The 20,104-nt window shown below is 37.5% G+C and overlaps 1 protein-coding gene across 3 annotated transcripts in view; it reads left to right on the top strand.

Moving 5' to 3' along the window:
* The window catches only part of pja2 (praja ring finger ubiquitin ligase 2), a 109,638-nt gene that overhangs the window by 21,705 nt on the left and 67,829 nt on the right, over positions 1 to 20,104 (top strand). For 2 of the 3 annotated variants that reach the window (XM_039759415.1, XM_039759413.1), the window contains exons 2-3: positions 18,003 to 18,203; positions 18,677 to 19,733. In XM_039759415.1, the coding sequence (XP_039615349.1) occupies positions 18,005 to 18,203; positions 18,677 to 19,733 (1,256 nt within the window). In that variant the 5' untranslated portion in view covers positions 18,003 to 18,004. The remainder of the gene's footprint in view (positions 1 to 18,002; positions 18,204 to 18,676; positions 19,734 to 20,104) is intronic. The other variant, XM_039759414.1, reaches the window with a different exon arrangement.

Raw genomic sequence — 20,104 nt, 5'->3', positions numbered from 1 at the left:
AGGCAGAACTTTTCTTTCTTTATAATCTTGTTTTATAGTCATTCTGGTGTGTGTTCACACCAAAGAGTATGTGTGCGTATTTATTTATTTCTGTACATATGTATGTAAAGAGGTTCTGTTAAAAAAAAAAAAAAAAAAAAATTCCCTGTAGGAAAAAATTATCTATCCATCCATCTAAATCTAATTAAGCTCTGTAGCAATGTGTGTGATATTAAATACAATATAAAAAATGTTTTTAATATTTACTGAGGGACCAGATAGAGTTTGTTATAGATATACAGTGGTGTGAAAAACTATTTGCCCCCTTCCTGATTTCTTATTCTTTTGCATGTTTGTCACACAAAATGTTTCTGATCATCAAACACATTTAACCATTAGTCAAATATAACACAAGTAAACACAAAATGCAGTTTTTAAATGATAGTTTTTATTATTTAGGGAGAAAAAAAAATCCAAACCTACATGGCCCTGTGTGAAAAGTAATTGCCCCCTGAACCTAATAACTGGTTGGGCCACCCTTAGCAGCAATAACTGCAATCAAGCGTTTGCGATAACTTGCAATGAGTCTTTTACAGCGCTCTGGAGGAATTTTGGCCCACTCATATTTGCAGAATTGCTGTAATTCAGCTTTATTTGAGGGTTTTCTAGCATGAACCGCCTTTTTAAGGTCATGCCATAGCATCTCAATTTGATTCAGGTCAGGACTTTGACTAGGCCACTCCAAAGTCTTCATTTTGTTTTTCTTCAGTCATTCAGAGGTGGATTTGCTGGTGTGTTTTGGGTCATTGTCCTGTTGCAGCACCAAGATCGCTTCAGCTTGAGTTGACAAGCAGATGGCCGGACATTCTCCTTCAGGATTTTGTGGTAGACAGTAGAATTCATGGTTCCATCTATCACAGCAAGCCTTCCAGGTCCTGAAGCAGCAAAACAACCCCAGACCATCACACTACCACCACCATATTTTACTGTTGGTATGATGTTCTTTTTCTGAAATGCTGTGTTCCTTTTACGCCAGATGTAACGGGACATTTGCCTTCCAAAAAGTTTAACTTTTGTCTCATCAGTCCACAAGGTATTTTCCCAAAAGTCTTGGCAATTATTGAGATGTTTCTTAGCAAAATTGAGACAAGCCCTAATGTTCTTTTTGCTTAACAGTGGTTTGCGTCTTGGAAATCAGCCATGCAGGCCGTTTTTGCCCAGTCTCTTTCTTATGGTGGAGTCGTGAACACTGACCTTAATTGAGGCAAGTGAGGCCTGCAGTTCTTTAGAAGTTGTCCTGGGGTCTTTTGTGACCTCTCGGATAAGTCGTCTCTGCGCTCTTGGGGTAATTTGGTCGGCCAGCCACTCCTGGGAAGGTTCACCATTGTTCCATGTTTTTGCCATTTGTGGATAATGGCTCTCACTGTGGTTCGCTGGAGTCCCAAAGCTTTAGAAATGGCTTTATAACCTTTACCAGACTGATAGATCTCAATTACTTCTGTTCTCATTTGTTCCTGAATTTCTTTGGATCTTGGCATGATGTCTAGCTTTTGAGGTGCTTTTGGTCTACTTCTCTGTGTCAGGCAGCTCCTATTTAAGTGATTTCTTGATTAAAACAGGTGTGGCAGTAATCAGGCCTGGGGTGGCTACGGAAATTGAACTCAGGTGTGATACACCACAGTTAGGTTATTTTTTAACAAGGGGGCAATTATTTTTTCACACAGGGCCATGTAGGTTTGGATTTTTTTTCTCCCTAAATAATAAAACCGTCATTTAAAAACTGCATTTTGTGTTTACTTGTGTTATATTTGACTAATGGTTAAATGTGTTTGATGATCAGAAACATTTTGTGTGACAAACATGCAAAAGAATAAGAAATCAGGAAGGGGGCAAATAGGTTTTCACACCACTGTAGTTGTTGGTGACATATTTCCGAGTGACACAGAAGATTCTTTTACAACTCAAAGTACCCCTTCCACTTTAATTCTCTCTCTTTCTCTCACTCACTCACACACACAAACCAACTATTAACAATATTGTGTTTTGCAGACTGATCCTTCCACAGGAGCTTTTTTTTTCTTTTTTTTTCAAACTCCCTTGATCTTCTTCAGCCACCTAACATAGACAAAAACTCCTGTTTGCATTTGTTGTGAACACGCCATGAAAAATAGCTTATTGTACCTTGCCCATAACATGAACACACACACCCCCCCTCTTAACAGCTGGTAAACAGCATAGCTCTTAGATCAACATTAATAGTCAAGCAAACTTTTTGAAACTGCTGTAAAGTGAGCACTTCAGTATTATCATATGTCAGGACTTGTTGCTCCAGCTGTGTTTAGGTGGTTTGGTTTAGAGAAAAGGTTTAAAAGCTAGTTGGTGTGATGGCCTCTAAAAAGAGAGCAACCAGTTATTAAACCATTGTAATAAATGATCCATAAATTACCAAGTGGCAGCAGTAGTAGTAGCAGCAATCGTCTTATCTTATTCTAAACCTTTTAATCAATATGAGTCAAGAAGGTTTTATTTTTATTCAGTCTCTTTTTGTTTTGCTCTTGATATCCAGAAATATTCCAGGAAAGTTTTTTGCTAAGTAAAGATTTGTGCTTGATGTTTAGCTTTAGTCTTGTTTTCTGACTTGTTCCTACATGTTTACATTTTGTAAGGTTCTTGTTTTACAGGTTCTAGTGTGTTTCTTTTACTATGTATAGTTTATTTTATGTTTGTATATGTGCAAGGTAAATCTTAATATGGATAGCACAATACTAATCACATTTCTGAACAACCATCTTAAGCAAAATCACTGTGATGTACTAATCACTGGTTATATTTTCTGCACACAATTTTATATGGTGGCATCACCAGAGGTCTCATGTATAAACGGTGTGTACGCACAAAAATGTTGCGCAAGAACGTTTCTACGTTCAAATCACGATGTATAAAACCTAAACTTGGCGTAAAGCCACGCACATTTCCACGGTAGCTCATAACCTGTCATACGCAAGTTCTGCGCTCGGTTTTGCAGACTGGCGGCACCCAGCATCAAAGCAGTGCTACTGTTCCAGTGTGGTTTCCCTTTCTTTTTTTATATCGATATCCCTGACATGGCTTTATAAATGCATTGAAATTAAGCGCATTTATTAGTTTAATGCATCTGATTGTAATTAACCTGTAACAATAGAATGGTCCACAGAATGGTCAAACTATTCCAAATACAATAGCTGCTTTAGCGTTGTTACTCTCACTGCACCTTTTTCTTTCTTCTTTCAGCTGCTCCCATTAGGGGTTGCCACATCGGATCATTTTCCATATTACTCTCACTGCACCACTCGGAGTATTTATGTCACTGTATCTGAGTGTGAATCACAGCTGCACAACAGCTGATCGAAATGAGAATTATCGGTATACAACATCAAGCACACGCTGCCTCAGCCATGCTGTTTATTGAACTGTTGTCATACGGCAAACACTTCAGAGCCTTTCCTGTACAGACCTCACGGTTCAGAAGCAGTTTCATCCCAAGGACTCTAAAATGCACTCAATCAGTCCATCAAGTTCTCCTTGTAGAACTGATTGTACTTATAAGTACAATCACCTCACTGTAAACTTCAGATACAGTTATAATATTACACAACCTGAGCCACTTTATAAAGCACGTATTTACATATGATGACGATATCATTTTTAAGATGAAATGCAGCAAAATATGTTTATTATATTATACAGATAAAACTTTAACTTCATTTTTAAATAATCTATATTGTTAATAATTAACACTAGAATTACCAGATCCTACGAAAAAACTCCTAGATCCGTCCCACCTTAAATCGCTTCTCACCTCTCCGTTAGCGTCTTTTGTCCTTTTAAATGTGTTGATAAGCAGCAAGCAGTCTGCTATCACATCCCCCCACCGGCACACAGTTTTATCAGCCCAAGTCTGTTTACCTGCATGTCAGTTGCTTGGAGTTGTATAGAGTGAGAAGTCAAGCAAAATCGCACCTTTTATAAATACTATATCGTTATTTGGAACACTTGCATTTCATTTGTGTTCGGTGTCTACAATGATCTATGTAAACACATCGTTAATAATTGACAAAATGTAGACATGAAATTTAGAATGTGTGAAAGAAACAAACACTTTCACATAAGGTACAAATATAACAGAACAAGTACGCTTTTATCTATACTAATAAAAGGCAAAGCCCTCACTCACTCACTCACTCACTCACTCACTCACTCACTCATCACTAATTCTCCAACTTCCCATGTGGGTGGAAGGCTGAAATTTGGCAGGTTCATTCCTTACAGCTTCCTTACAAAAGTTGGGCAGGTTTTATATCGAAATTCTATGCGTAATGGTCATAACTGGAAGCAGTTTTTCTCCATTTACTGTAATGGAGATGAGCTTCAACGCCGTGGGGGCGGAGTTTCGTGTGACATCATCACGCCTCCCACGTAATCACGCAGTACATAGAAAACCAGGAAGACCTGAAAAAAGCGCTGAAGAAAACATGCATTATATAATTGAGAAGGCAGCGAAACAATAAGAAGCGAGCGAGTGACATATACAACCATATTCATGAGTTCTGCTACTGCGGAAACAAAGCACGATGTAAACCTACACTTTAAATTAAGTTCATAGACAGGCTGCCGCTGGCGTTTGTAATTTAGTGCCTGCCCATAGAAGGCCGTCTGTCAGCGGCAATCCAATAGCAAACTGCCACGGGTAAATATTCACGGGTGAAGGACTGTGCTTATGGAGAGGAAGATGAGATGGTCAGGGTGGTGTTTGACACAAACTCAGCGAAACTGCGAGAGAAAGTTTTAAGTGCCAGGACTAAGGTAACATTAAATACAGCCATGGACATAGCACGAGATGGCACCAGCACAGCTGGGAACCTTCGATGCATGTACACCGAGTGGCTCACGTGAACTGACGCAGTGCACAGATAAAAGGCAACAGTTCCAAAGAGGGCTGAACAAAAACCGAATTACACAATTGAAAAGGCAGCAAAAAATATGAAGCGTCTGATAAGCATATTCATAAATCCAGCTACTGCGGAAACAAAGCACACGGTGGAAAAAGTCAATGTCCCGCTAAAGGAAGACAGTGTAAAAAACCCATGCATGCAGTGTGTCAGGTCTCAGATAAAGAAGAAGACGAGCTGTTTATTGATGCAGTAAGAAACGAATCGATGAATGAAACCTGTCATCTTTACAACGATTGACAAACACGGAATGTAACTTGAACACAACACATCCTACAAATACGAACCTGATTGAAAGAAATAATGATAATCAAATCCTTGATGACAGCAACACTCAGTAACACTCACAAAACAAATACTGTATATTCACAGTCATGTTACGTTATTTTTAAAATGTTCCCTTTCCTTTTTCTAGCTTTTTTAACACACTACTTCTCCTGCGTCGCGGCACCTCCTTAGTTTGAGAAGAAGTTTGAAAAAATATGAGGTTAACACAGAAAAACATCACCAATTCAAGCTCTATGAATAATCGATTCGCCATCAATAATTGTTTTGGTAAAGCCATCCTCCTTCCATTTTATAATTTTTCCGCCAATAGCCATGATTAAATGAACGGTAAATAAAGTAAGAGCAAAGCGAGGGTGACTTATTTAGGCAGGCATATATATGACAGCAACACTCATGACAATGTCAATCATGTTACGTTATTATTAAAATGTTTCCTTTTCTTTTTCATTACTTCTTTAACACACTACTTCTCGCTGCGGCGGTATTTTGCTATATATATAATATATGAATGACCTCCAAAGAGCGCTGAGACTTTTGATATCATGAACGTGTCTGCAAAACTGTGGTCTCCTGCCCAGCAAAAGTCGAGCAGCCAGCGCGCGCGCATAACTGTGCCGGCCTTTGAGACGCTGACTTTGCTTCTGCTTTAAGTCAAAGTGAGCACTTTTAATTTTTTTCATCCTCCGCCTGCGCTATAGCCCAGACAAGTGCAAACACGGGACCCCTTTTCTACACCACGGAAAAATAATATTAAGGCGATTCACACTTTCTTTTGCACGTATACGATTATGATGTCATCACCTCGGATTATGAAGACACGCACACGAGTGGAGGACTGACACTGTCATCACAGCTGATTAATGGCAGGGACGTCTCACCAGTCTACACAAGACCCAACGCAACTGTCCCCAAAAGGCGATCATAACGTCAGCGAACACATCTCTATACTATATAAAAGAAAAAGGCAACTTTCCTTTCTTTACACCTTTTATCCCAAACCAAAGCCTTTCTCTCTTCACAGTGCAGAGGACACAAAACTAATTTTCTTTAAATGCTGGTAAGGCACATTACCAGAGGCACAAATTTGAACGTTCACATAGAAAATGTAATTTCTATACCACAGCCGTCGTGTAGCGCCTTTCAAAAGGGATCTACTACCGAGAGATGATCCATATACATTTTAGCTGCTGTTAGTTACTTACCTGTTGTGTTACACAGTCTTTAAAATGTAGTTTACCCGCAACCACTCCAGTAGTGCTCAATGTACCTGTACTTCTTAAAACGCGTTAATGTTTTACTGTTTAATAACTTATAGACTATATTTTATTATTTTTCCCTTGCACTCAGTGACAAAGCTATACACACACAAGTATACAAACATATGAGTATATATATGTGTATATATATGTATGTGTGTGTGTGTGTGTATATATATGACAGCAGCAATCCAAGCTGTGAGAAAACACTAAAAAGGAGGCGTGTCAGACGTTGTGGTACATTTTCTGATGCAGCTAGACGAAAAAAAATTTTTGACGCTGCCGCCAAATACACAAAACAATTACTTTGACAATCATGTTACATTATTTTTAAAATGTTTCCTTTTCTTTTTCATAACTTCTTTAACACATGACATCGCTGAAGCTGGTATTTTGCTATATATATATATATATATATATATCACAGCGACACTCATAACAGTGACAAAACAATTACATTGACAATCATGTTACGTTATTTTCAAAATGTTTCCTTTTCTTTCTCTTTCCTTCTTTAACACACTACTTCTCCATGCGCTGGTATTCTGCTAGTCTATACTAATAAAAGGCAAAGCCCTCACTGACTCACTGACTCATCACTAATTCTCCAACTTCCCGTGTAGGTAGAAGGCTGAAATTTGGCAGGCTTATTCCTTACAGCTTACTTACAAAAGTTGAGCAGGTTTCATTTCGAAATTCTAGGCATAAGGGTCATAACTGGAAGCTATTTTTTCCCATATAATGTAATGGAGTCTTGAGTTGGAGATGGCCGCGGGGCGGTTTTTGTGACATCATCACGCCTCCTACGTAAGTACGTAGAGAACAAGGAAGAACTCCAGCGATGAGCACAAAACGCCATTTCACAATTGAGAAGGCAGAAAAACATTATGAAGCAAATGATGCATATGCGAAACAAAGCACGGCGTGAACCGTAAGTTTATATTAAATTAAGTTCATAGACAGGCTGCCACTAGCGTTTGTAATTTAGTGCCTGCCCATATAAGGCCGTCCATCAGCGGCAATCCAATACAAACACTGCCGGTAAATATTCACGGTGAAGGACTGTGCTTATGCAGAGGAAGATGAGATGGTCAGGGTGGTGTTTGGCACAAACTCATTGAAACTGCGAGAGAAACTTTTAAGTGCCGGGTCTTAGCTGACATTACAGAGATGGCACCAGTACAGCTGGGAACCTTCGATGCAAGAACACCAAGCGTCTCACGTGAACTGGCGCAGTGCACAGACAAAAGCAACAGTTCCAAAGAGTGCTGAACAAAACCGAATTACACAATTGAGAAGGCAGCAAAAAATATGAAGCGTCTTATACATACAATCATATTCATAAGTGCAGCTACTGCGGAAACAAAGCACACGGTGGAAAAAGTGAATGTCCTGCTAAAGGAAGACAGTGTAAAAAAACCCGTGCATGCAGTTTGTCACATCACAGATAAAAGGAAGACGAGCTGTTTATTGATGCAGTAAGGAACTAATCGATGAATGAAACCTCTTATCTTTACAGCGATTGACAAACACGGAATGTAACTTGAACACATCCTACAAATACGAGCCTGATTGAAAGAAATAATGATAATCAAATCCTTGATGACAGCAACATTCAATAACACTCACAAAACAATTACTGTATATTGACAATCATGTTACGTTATTTTTAAAATGTTCCCTTTTCTTTTCATAACTTCTACTTCTCCACTGCGATACACGGTATATATATATATATATAAATGTATATATATATACCCCGATCTACAATACATACTTTAGCATAGACAAGCCACACGCTGTGGCTAATTGTAGAGTCTTAAGCCTCTAACGCCGACATTCGAGGTTCGATTCCCGAGAGTACTGAGTATGTACGCTGCTACCGATTCATTTTACCTTCGCATCTCCTTGGTTTGGGACGTATGAAAAATATTAGGTTAACGAAGAATCATGTTACGTTATTTTTAAAATTTTCCCTTTCTTAGCACAAGCACAGCTGAGAAGCTTCGATGCATGTACTCCATAACGCGTTAAAAATAACGATTTAATCACACTTTCAATTCCAAGCAAGCGGGAACTTTTGTCAATGCATGATTTCCTGGTACATCCATTACACTGATGCACACATCACAGCTACAAAAATGTTAGAGTCGGAATAAAGCGCGTTCCTACGACTGATCATTTCGACTACCCGAAGCCTTGATAAAAGCATGGTTTTGTGCACACTGAAAAGCAAGCAAAATTAGATGCATTACAGAAAGCGGACTTTGTGGCTCTTACTGGGGATCATTGGACTTCCGTGACCGTTAGTAATAATACATCTAATTACAAAATGTTCAATGATCACACTGTTTTAGCCTAATGTACAAAATAATTTTGGCTAATGTTACTCAGAGTTTAAAGAGTAAGCTGGTCAAATTACCTTTTATGTTTCTGACTTATTTTTTTAAGAAGAAAAACTGCACTTTATGGTGAAATTTTGGTTATTATTATTTAAAGACAATACTATTCTGAAAATGTACTTAAAGTACTTAAACTACCACTTTATTTTTAAGTCTGCCCAATTTTAACCAGGGATGATATTTTTGTTTCTGTTTTGAATTCAAATGCAGTTTAAAAGCTTTTTTCAGAAATTAAAACAGCTTCAGTTTACAATATTCATGTCCATGTCTATTATTTGATTCTGTCGCCCACTAAAACCGTTTTAAATAAAAAAAAAAAACATTTGCGATTTGGGGCAAATTTACGTGTCGATTACATACGATTAATCAAGATTAATTCTTACACAGCCTCTAATTAATTGGATTAATTTTTTAATCGAGTCCCACCTAATATATATATATGTAGATTTGTATATATATGTGTATATACAGTATATATGTAGATATGTATATGTTGTATATACAGTATGTATATATATATATGTGTGTGTGTGTGTATATATATATATATATAGTATGTGTATATATATATATATATATATATATATATATGTATATAGATGTGTATATATATATATATATATATATATATATATATATGTATGTATGTGTGTATGTATATATATGTATGTATATATGTATATATGTGTGTATATATATATATATATATATATATATATATATATCCATCCATCCATTTTCTAACCCGCTGAATCCGAATACAGGGTCACGGGGGTCTGCTGGAGCCAATCCCAGCCAACACAGGGCGCCAAAACAATCATTGATGGCGAATAAAGTATCCATTATTCGAGTATGTAGAGCGGGATATATATATATATATATATATATATACTCGCAGCGGAGAAGTAGTGTGTTAAAAAGGTAGAAAAGAAAAGGGAACATTTTAAAAATAACGTAACATGACTGTCAATATACAGTATTTGTTTTGTGAGTGTTACTGAGTGTTGCTGTCATCAAGGATTTGATTATCATTATTTCTTTCAATCAGGTTCGTATTTGTAGGATGTGTTGTGTTCAAGTTACATTCCGTGTTTGTCAATCGCTGTAAAGATGACAGGTTTCATTCATCGATTCGCTTTCTTACTGCATCAATAAACAGCTCGCCTTCTTCTTTATCTGAGACCTGACACACTGCATGCACGGTTTTTTACACTGTCTTCCTTTAGCGGGACATTGACTTTTCCACCGTGTGCTTTGTTTCCGCAGTAGCTGGATTTATGAATATGCTTATCAGACGCTTCATATTTTTTGCTGCCTTTTCAATTGTGTAATTCGGTTTTTGTTCAGCCCTCTTTGGAACTGTTGCCTTTATCTGTGCACTCGCGCCAGTTCACGTGAGCCGCCGGTGTACATGCATCGAAGGTTCCCAGCTGTGCTGGTGCCATCTCGTGCTATGTCCGTGGCTGTATTTAATGTTACCTTAGTCCTGGCACTTAAAACTTTCTCTCGCAGTTTCGCTGAGTTTGTGTCAAACACCACCCTGACCATCTCATCTTCCTCTCCATAAGCACAGTCCTTCACCCGTGAATATTTACCCGTGGCAGTTTGCTATTGGATTGCCGCTGACGGACGGCCTTATATGGGCAGGCACTAAATTACAAACGCCAGCGCAGCCTGTCTATGAACTTAATTTAAAGTGTAGGTTTACATCGTGCTTTGTTTCAGTAGCAGAACTCATGAATATGGTTGTATATGTCACTCGCCGCTTCTTATTGTTTCGCTGCCTTCTCAATTATATAATGCATGTTTTCTTAAGCGCTTTTTGAGGTCTTCCTGGTTTTCTATGTACTGCGTGATTACGTGGGAGGCGTGATGATGTCACACGAAACTCCCCCACGGCGTTGAAGCTCATCTCCATTACAGTAAATGGAGAAAACTGCTTCCAGTTATGAACATTACGCGTAGAATTTCGATATAAAACCTGCCCAACTTTTGTAAGGAAGCTGTAAGGAATGAACCTGCCAAATTTCAGCCTTCCACCCACACGGGAAGTTGGAGAATTAGTGATGAGTGAGTGAGTGAGTGAGGGCTTTGCCTTTTATTTGTATATATATATATATATATATATATATATATATATATATATATATATATATATATAGATATAGATATAGATAGATATATAGATATATATATATATATAGATATAGATATAGATATAGATATGCCAGCAACACTCATATCAATGACAAAACAATTACATTAACAATCATCTTACGTTATATTTAAAATGTTTGCTTTTCTTTTTCATAACTTCTTTAACACACTACTTCTCCGCTGCGAAGCGCGGGTATTCTGCTAGTATAATATATATGCCAGCAACACTCATGACAATGACAACACAATCACATTGACAATCATGTTACGTTATTTTCAAAATGTTTCCTTTTATTTTTCATAACTTCTTTAACACACTACTTCGCTGCTGCGCAGCGGGTATTCTGCTAGTCTATACTAATAAAAGGCAAAGCCCCCACTGACTCACTCATCACTAATTCTCCAACTTCCCGTGTAGGTGGAAGGCTGAAATTTGGTAGGCTCATTCCTTACAGCTTACTTACAAAAGTTAAGCAGGTTTCATTTCGAAATTCTGTGCGTAATGGTCGACAACCTCCGCCATGTTAAACTTTCTTATTTATGGCCCCATCTTTACGAAATTTGGTAGGTAGCTTCCCTGCACTAACCGAAACCGATGTACGTACTTATTTTGGTGGTATGACGTCACTGTTGGCCGCCATATTGAACTTTCCATCAAGTAGTGTCATGGTTGAGGGAGAGAGCTATTCTGACACCAAGAAATGACATGACTACGACTATAAACCACATTTTACTTCAAGAACTACCTTCACAACCGAAAACATATCAGTCTGTGGATTCAGTTGTAGAAGTGGAAGACGCTGTGCACTATCCGGTAGAGTTTCTACACGAGACTTCAGGTCACGTGTCTGTAAAAGAACCTAATTGAGGCAACTATTTTTACTGGTAGTGGCTCAGGGGAGAGAGAGTTTATTCCTCGCATCCCCGTTATACCCTCTGATCTCTCATTTCAATTCAAACGCCTCCAATTTCCAGTAAGGCTCTGCTTCGCAATGATAATTAATAAGTCTCGGGGACAGACCCTACAAAAGGTTGGCATTGATTTGAGGCAAGATTGCTTTTTACATGGCCAACTATATGTTGTATTCTCAAGAGTAAGCTCAGCGCACAGCTTGGTCATATTACAACCGGAGGGTCGAACTGACAACGTGGTATACAAAGAGATCCTTAACAAATAATTATTGGTAGATTTTCCCTCGGTCTTCTTAATAAAAATTTTTAGGCAGTACTTTGCCCCTGCGAAACGCAGGTATTTTGGTAGTTCAAAAATATAACTGCAGAAAAACAACACGCGTCACGGTGCGACATTGACACGCATTTACGACGACTGCTTCGGTGGCGCAACGGTATCAACTGTTGACTGGTAATTAAAACTTCACGGGTTAGATCCCAGATGAGTCCGTTTTGAGAAGTGAGCTGCTTTTATTGTTACTATTTTAGAATAAAAGCATACATTTGATTTCAGTCTGTAACAGCCAGTGTAAATGTATGATACTTAGCTTAGCTTAGGTTAGCTTTTTTTTTTTTTTATATAATCCTTTTCATTCTCTGTCATGTTCATTATTCTTATACCCAATACCCCCCTTAACCACAACCCCAAAATCTGGCTCTTGAATACAAAGTTCTGTAACTTGCTTTCTTTTTTCTTCGGTTAAAGTCTTGAATAAAAGTGCACTTCTTTTGTTATACTTGTACATCAACATTTATATGTTAGTTACATAAAAGCCAGATCGAATGTATTTAGTTACTTCCTACAGCCTAAAGTCACAAGTACACTTCAGAGCTTACTGTGTTTGAGCGACACGAGCAAGCTCAAAAAATGCACGTGTAATGCCACGAAAAGTGCATGCAGACACTTCCGTTCGCAAGCATTGGTACGAGAATGCAGTCAGACTTCTTTTTAGGGCACATACACCGTCCAGATGTAAGCAATGTTGTTTTCACATAAAGACGCGCTATACTTGTGACTTTAGGCTGTAGGAAGTAAGTAACTAATTCCAAATAAATAACATTTGATCTTCAGTTCGCAAGCGACTTTCCACGCTAGTGTTTACATCTGGACAGTATTTGGAGAAAGATAAGTAAAGACAGGAATTGGAGGTTAGTACTTTTTGAAAGAGACAATACTGCTACAATAAAGTATTTTCATCAAAGGTCGCACATGGCGCAGCAAGCATCTTGTTTGAGACGTGAACAATCACTGCGCCACTGTGTTCCCATGTTTAATAACATGCTTTAAATCCTATCATCATGAAAATATCGCGTATACTTCTCAGTATTTTAATTATTCAGAGAGGTGTAATATCACGAATGTAATGGATTCTGTGTTATGTTTGGAGGAAGAGAAAGCCCGGAAGCACGTAGTGATTCACACACACAGAGAGCACATAGAAGATCAAATACAAAACAAAGCATTTAACATGCTAATTTAGTTACAATGGGATTTGAGAAAGTAATAAATTTTAACAATTTTAAGATTAAGTTTATGATGTTTTACTTTAATGACAAAATAAACTACCTGATTAAATTTCGAGATTAAAGTTGACATTTCGTGCTTTTTTTTTTTCCCCCTCTGTACCCTAATGAGCTTTCATGTGACACTCGGACGGTGGGCTATAACTCGCCTTTTCATGGCGACTTTGATATCTCACAACTTCTTTTTATTTCGGGCACTGTGCGACTTTGAACTTGAGCTTTCGAGTTTCTCCAACACGCTATGTCACTCTAACAACTCCCTTTTGTTGTTTATACCACTGTTTAAACCAGCAAATAGTACGTTTTCCTTGCCTCCACTTGATATTTGCTGAAATTCTATTTTCCCTTGTGCTTTTGCCATTTCCTTTTCACAGAAAACTGAGTTTAAGGGCTATTTATATTGATTTGCATATTCAAAGAGGCATAATTCTAGGATGAGTTGGGGTGGGGCAGCAGGCGCGTGCACATGCGTTAATTTTCACGCTGACCGGGATTTATGTAGAGGAAGAATGTGGAAGTTGGCGTTCGCACAGATTTATGAATCTGGATTTTTTTCTGTGTAAGCATATTTTGGCTTTTGTGCTTACATCATGTTATAATGAGAGTTCTACACATGGCGTTATGCATGAGGCCCCAGGAGTTAACTTTTTTTTTTTAATAATAATGTTTATTGCTTTTGCTTGGGGTAGGTGTGTGAATACTCTAGTCTTTGTGAAGCATTACAAGCTGTGCAGTTGTGTTGTATCTAAACTGCTCATAATTATTACAGCGAAGTAATTTAGTTCATTTATTTGGATATGATTCGATAAACGTTATTAATCCCATGGGTAAATTCAGATGTAAACAGCAATAGAAACATAAAAAACAAGGATACGGGCTCGCAGGACAAATAGTAAAGCCAATCAATTAGTCAATCGATAGATGGATGAATAAATACATATAAATAAATGTAGTGCAGATATTTCAAAATGAACATAAAGAGTACATCGGGATGATGCATTGAATTGTATGACAATAGCGGACAGAAGAGACTCACATAAGTCCTTCTGAGCACCTGCTAGACAGCATTTATGGTAGTTTTCATGGTGGCATCTAATTTTGCCGCCATCCTCTTTTTCCACAATGGCTCCAAGTTATTTTCCAATAATGTAGCAGGAGGCTGTAAAGTGGGATTGAAGCCCGTATGTGACAATGTTGACAAATCATGAACAAAGCTTGGGTGGCGTACGTGTTCATGATTTTAGTATGTGATGTTGGCATCATTGTTTACTATCAACATCCCATCACTGCCAAACATGCCTGTCAGAACAGCTGGAATCAAATTGGCAGCACTTTGAAATCTAAGACAGATACATCCATGCAGAGCAGAAAATGTCAGGGAAAAGAAGTGGAGATTACGCTGTTGCATCATAACATAGTGTGACAGCAAGCTGCATTGCAGCTCCAACAGGATGTGTGTGCTTTGATGTTTGATGAATGGTTCAATGTGGGCAAAGGAAACCAACAAACTTAAATGCTGACATAACAAAAGTATTCATAGTACTTTTCATCAGTAATTTCTCACATAGGCAATCCCTGCATTGCAATACATTTAAAGGTCTCCCATACTATCATCTTTGTTTCTGTTACCATCTTTTTTTGCACCTTTCCAGCAGCATCTTGCACCGCCACCTGGTGAAATTCTCCTGATTTACATAAAGTACACATGCAAGTGTAGTCTGTACACTACTTGCATAGCAGCAGCATCAGCAAGTTTACGTGTCACATAGTGTTAAGTACATCTTGGTCCTTTTGTTAACCATGTCCAGAATGCAGTATCAACTTCTATGGGCTCAGAGATGCACAATCACACAACGGAAGTAAGATGCATCGGTATTCCAGATCCTTTTTTAAGAAATGGATGCTTTGTGCTCTGGACCAAAGAGAAAAGGACCATCCAGACTTTTATCAGCAACATGTCATATAAAGCCAGTGTCCCTCATGGCATGGGGTTGTGTCAGTGCCCTTGGCAAAGGTAATTCATATTTCTGTGATAACATCATTAATGCAGAAAACTACATTGAGATTCAAGAGCAACATATGCTGCCTTTAAGACATCTTCAGGGACATCCATGCATTTTTCAACATGACAATGCAAAACCACATCCTGCAAACATTACAAAGGCAAGGCTGCAGAAGAAGAGGGTATGGGTACTGGATTGGCCTACATTTTAGTCCTAACCTGTCCCTGGTAGAAAATGTATGGAGAATTTTTAAATGAACAATGTGACGACGATGACCCCGTACTGTTGCACACCTTAAGACAAGTTTGCAGGAAGAATGGGACAAAATGACACCTGAAACGCATCGTTTGGTATCCTCTGTGCCAAAACATCTTTTTTTTTACTGTTGTGAGAAGTAGTGGCAACATTACAAAGTGGTAAATGCTTTACCATCCCAACATGGTTTGGAATGTATTGAAGGGCTGAAAAAAATGGTTAAAATGAATGAGGTGTCGTGTTCATTTAATAAATATTAGACTTGCACTCCAACACTGGTAGCAACTTCATCCTTTATTTTGAAGTGGAAACTTTAAGTTTATTTCTTCATAAAGTAAATCAATTTTTCTTCTAAAAAAATCTAAAGATATCTGCAAATACTTTATGGAAAACATGTACAGAATATTTCATGATCTACATAATACAGTACAGCAAACCAAAATAATTAATAATAATACATTGTTTGTATAGTGCCTTTCTCATGCTCAAGATGCTTACAAAATTAATCTTTTAATATCTGCAAATTAGATGATGAGTATGCTATGTCGCCTGTCATTGATTATGCAAAAAGATAGCAGGCATTCCAGACTGAGTTTAATTTATTAACCATAAAGAAACTGAGCAATTTCTAATGTCCATCATGGTTTTTATTACAAGCTTGAAGAAAAAACTGTTTCATAATACTACGCAATTGCATCAGAAGTTGAGCACTATTAATACCATTCTCGGCACAAAGACTATTGAAAACAAAGAGAAACAGTGTATTTTATGAATATTTTTAACATATCTTCTGAATGTAACAAGAATAATACTCAAATTAAAGATTTTCTTTGAGCTGCTTACTACAAATGCAGGCAACCTGCATAAAAAGTTAGACAAATGATGTACATTTTATGAAATGTTTAGAACTGTTACCCCTTTTAGAGTAGAGAAAAGGCTGGCAAAATTTACTATTAAAAAGAATTTTGTAAATTCAAAACATAGGAAGTATTTCACTTCACACATTTAAACTGGATTAATGAGTGTATATTAATTTCTATTTATCAATTCTTTAAAAAAAAAAAAAAATTCCTTCACAGACCAAATGCCGAGAAGCACAGGATGTTATTTGATGTTATACTACCTTATCATGAATATAAGTGAAATGAGATATAGAAGGAATCTGACCTTCATAAATTCATATCTGTTTGTCTGCCTTTGCAGAGGAACTTTTAAATTTTTTCCTTTTTATTGATGGGTAATAAAAGTGTAAGTGTAGCTTTGTGTGTGAGCTATATTGCAATAGTAAAAGTGCCATTCATGCAGCAGTTGGATTATAAATTGTTTAATCTTTGCTGTATGCATTGGTAAGTGACTGGAGGTGAATTTACCAGTATATTAAAAAAAAGTGGAATACTTGTGAACAAATTCAAACATGCAGCTTAGGTTGGGCGGTTTGGAGACATAAGCCAGAGAAGTGAGATTGCGTTGGTTTGGACATGTGCAGAGAAGAGATGCTGGGTATATTGGGTGAAGGTGAAGGATAGAGGTGCCAGACAAGAGAAAGGAGCAAGAGGAGGTTTATGTATGTGACAAGAGAGGAAATGCACTGGTAGGTGTGAAAGAGCAAGATGCGGAAGATGTGGTAATGAGAGCAGCCGAAAAGAAGGCAGTGACCCATTCAGGCATTTATATTTGTTATAATAAACACATACATTTTATTTGTGTCTGCAAGAGCTAACATTTCTATTTTTGTCATATATTTACATAGATAATTGTAGACACAGAACACGCATGAAATGGACATACAATATTTTAATTAATGATATATATAATTCCTATAGAATTCCTTACAATTCTTTGCACAGTCTTGAGGTGAAAGTGAAAATTCTGGCTCTGGAATGTCTTCATCTGGTTGAATTGACACATTTGCAAAACAAAGATGGTTATTGGCGGGTAATTGGTGCGGTGATAAGGGCACTGGAGGTTCCTCTTGTTTGTAATGAACAGTAGGGTTTTCATGGGGAACAAAATTTTTGCAGGGATGCTGGTGTTAATTTATTCATTTTATGGTTAGAATTGGTAATGTTGTGGAAATTTTCCTTCATTTAGATAACTTAAGTTCTTGATAATCTGGGCTAGTGATCTTATGCAAATATGCTGTATAGATTTTTGTGAACTGTGATGTAACTGTTCTCTTTTCTGCTGTATCTTTCTTAGTAATGGGTCAGGAATGTGGTAAGCCAGCCTGGCCCAAGCCATCAACAGGTTATCAAACAAGCACTGGATGCCGCTATGGAAGGAGGCATGCCTATATTGGGTTCCGGCCAACGTTGGAAAAGCCAGAAAATCCAACCATGGAAAAAGGATGTCAATGGAAGGAAATGGAGATGGACTATATTCAAGAGAAGAATGGATTATGTGTGTATGATATAGTAACGTAATAAATGGGGGGTAAAAAGAACAATTTAATACAATCCGGCAATGCAGTACTTGAATGTTGTACAGAATACTTTTTTGTTTTTAATAACCTATTCAAACAGCTGCTCTCTAAACTAGCTTGTTTGTATGACATTGAAAGATGAAAAGCTATTGGCAGCCTGAGCTCATGTGCACATTAATACTGTAATACCGGTTTATTGATCCATTGCAAGTACTAATAATTAACATATAGAAATGCAGTGAAAATACCAGTGGGCAGGACATCGAAGATGAGGTTTAAAAAATGTGCACTGTAGCCTATGTAGTGCTATTAACAACATTTATAGTAGTACTTTTAGACTGTATGTCGCAATGTATTTGTGTTTAGGAAAAATCCAAGGCTTGCTTGCTTACAAAATCAGTTGCTTTGAACAACTTTTACCATACTGACATTGACTTCCTGTTTATTTTAGCAGCTGATGGACTCGTCAATTCAACCTTAAAAGAGAACTCCTCGGCTAATATGGTTCTTCCAGAAAAAAATGGAGCAAAAATATATGAAGACCCCCATGAAAAAAATCTAAGATGCCCAAACTTTTCAGCCAGTACTGCTCGTTCATGCAGATTAAAGAGAGAGCAAAAGTTAGTGCATACCTCTGAAAATCGGGCAAAATTAAAAAAGAGCTCTGAAGCATGTGCATGGCCTGCATTGGAAGGCAACGAACCTCCACTTAATAATACAAATGGATTTGGAATTGTTAATATTGACTCATATGAGCCTGACAGTAGTGATGGGGAAGAAGAGATTCTTTCTGCCACTTCAGAATCTCATCCTGTACTCCAAAAGCAATTAGACAATATGATAAACGAATTGGAAAAAGAATTTGATTATCTTAGTGGATTGCAATCATATATATATTCAAAGACGCGTGAGGAGGTGGAAGCTGCATCTAAAAACTATTGTTCGGAGGTATGTTTGAAAGACTGTTGTCAGAACAGTGATAAAGTTTATGGAGAAATTCCCTCAGATTCTGAAGACAAGCTAGTGAAAACTGACCAACATATGTCTGGTGATATCATTGGTAATGCTCCTTCAGGAAATGGTTGCAGCCTTCCAAAACTATTTGATTGTAAAGGGTTGCAGGATTCTGGTGCCCCTGAAATGGTTGTGAGACCAAAAGTAAGGAAGCAAAATAATAGTGATCTAGAGCAGAAAAAGTTGGAGTTGTCCAGGGACAACCAACAGAGTAATAACCATCAAAAATATACTGCAGTTGGAAGTGATCAGTGTTCACAGTCTCCGCACACTAAAACAAGAGAAATGGAGAAAGAATCCTTTTCTGAGCCTTCAAATAGCGAACAAGAAAAACGTAGACCCAAGGATTACAGAAGCAAGAATGAGGTAACAAATCTCTGTCAGCATATCATAGAAGGTGAACAGGAGGACGACGACGATGATGATGATGATTTCTGGGAAGATTTGGACGACTTCAGTAAGAAGTGTGGTGCTTCAAGGACAGGAAATGACAGGTAGTGTTTTTATGCATTATTTGTGGTTATTGCTCTTCACTGAATAATGCTTGCTTTAGAAAGCAACATCTGAAATCATTTTGATATTTCACCTAAAATGTACAGATGGCATACTTTTTCTGTTGTTCATTGCATATGTCCATTATCAATTTTCACTGAATACAATCAGAAAACTGTATTTAAGAATTTTTTTGTTGAGTGTTTCAACTGATTTGCTTTCTGGTGCTTTGTACCAAATACTTTTTATTTCTGTTTTTACTTCCTTTGTTTCAGATGATATTTTATGGCACATTTTTGCTGCTTTCAATAAAATGTTTTTCATTGTTTTTGAAGCATCAAGATTTGTTTTGCTGTCTGAGTAGCTGTCTCGC

This window comes from Polypterus senegalus, chromosome 7, assembly GCF_016835505.1.
Source record: "Polypterus senegalus isolate Bchr_013 chromosome 7, ASM1683550v1, whole genome shotgun sequence".
Taxonomy (NCBI): Eukaryota; Metazoa; Chordata; class Cladistia; order Polypteriformes; family Polypteridae; genus Polypterus; species Polypterus senegalus.
Note: the sequence above shows the minus strand (reverse complement) of the source record. Positions and strands in the feature narration are given on the sequence as shown.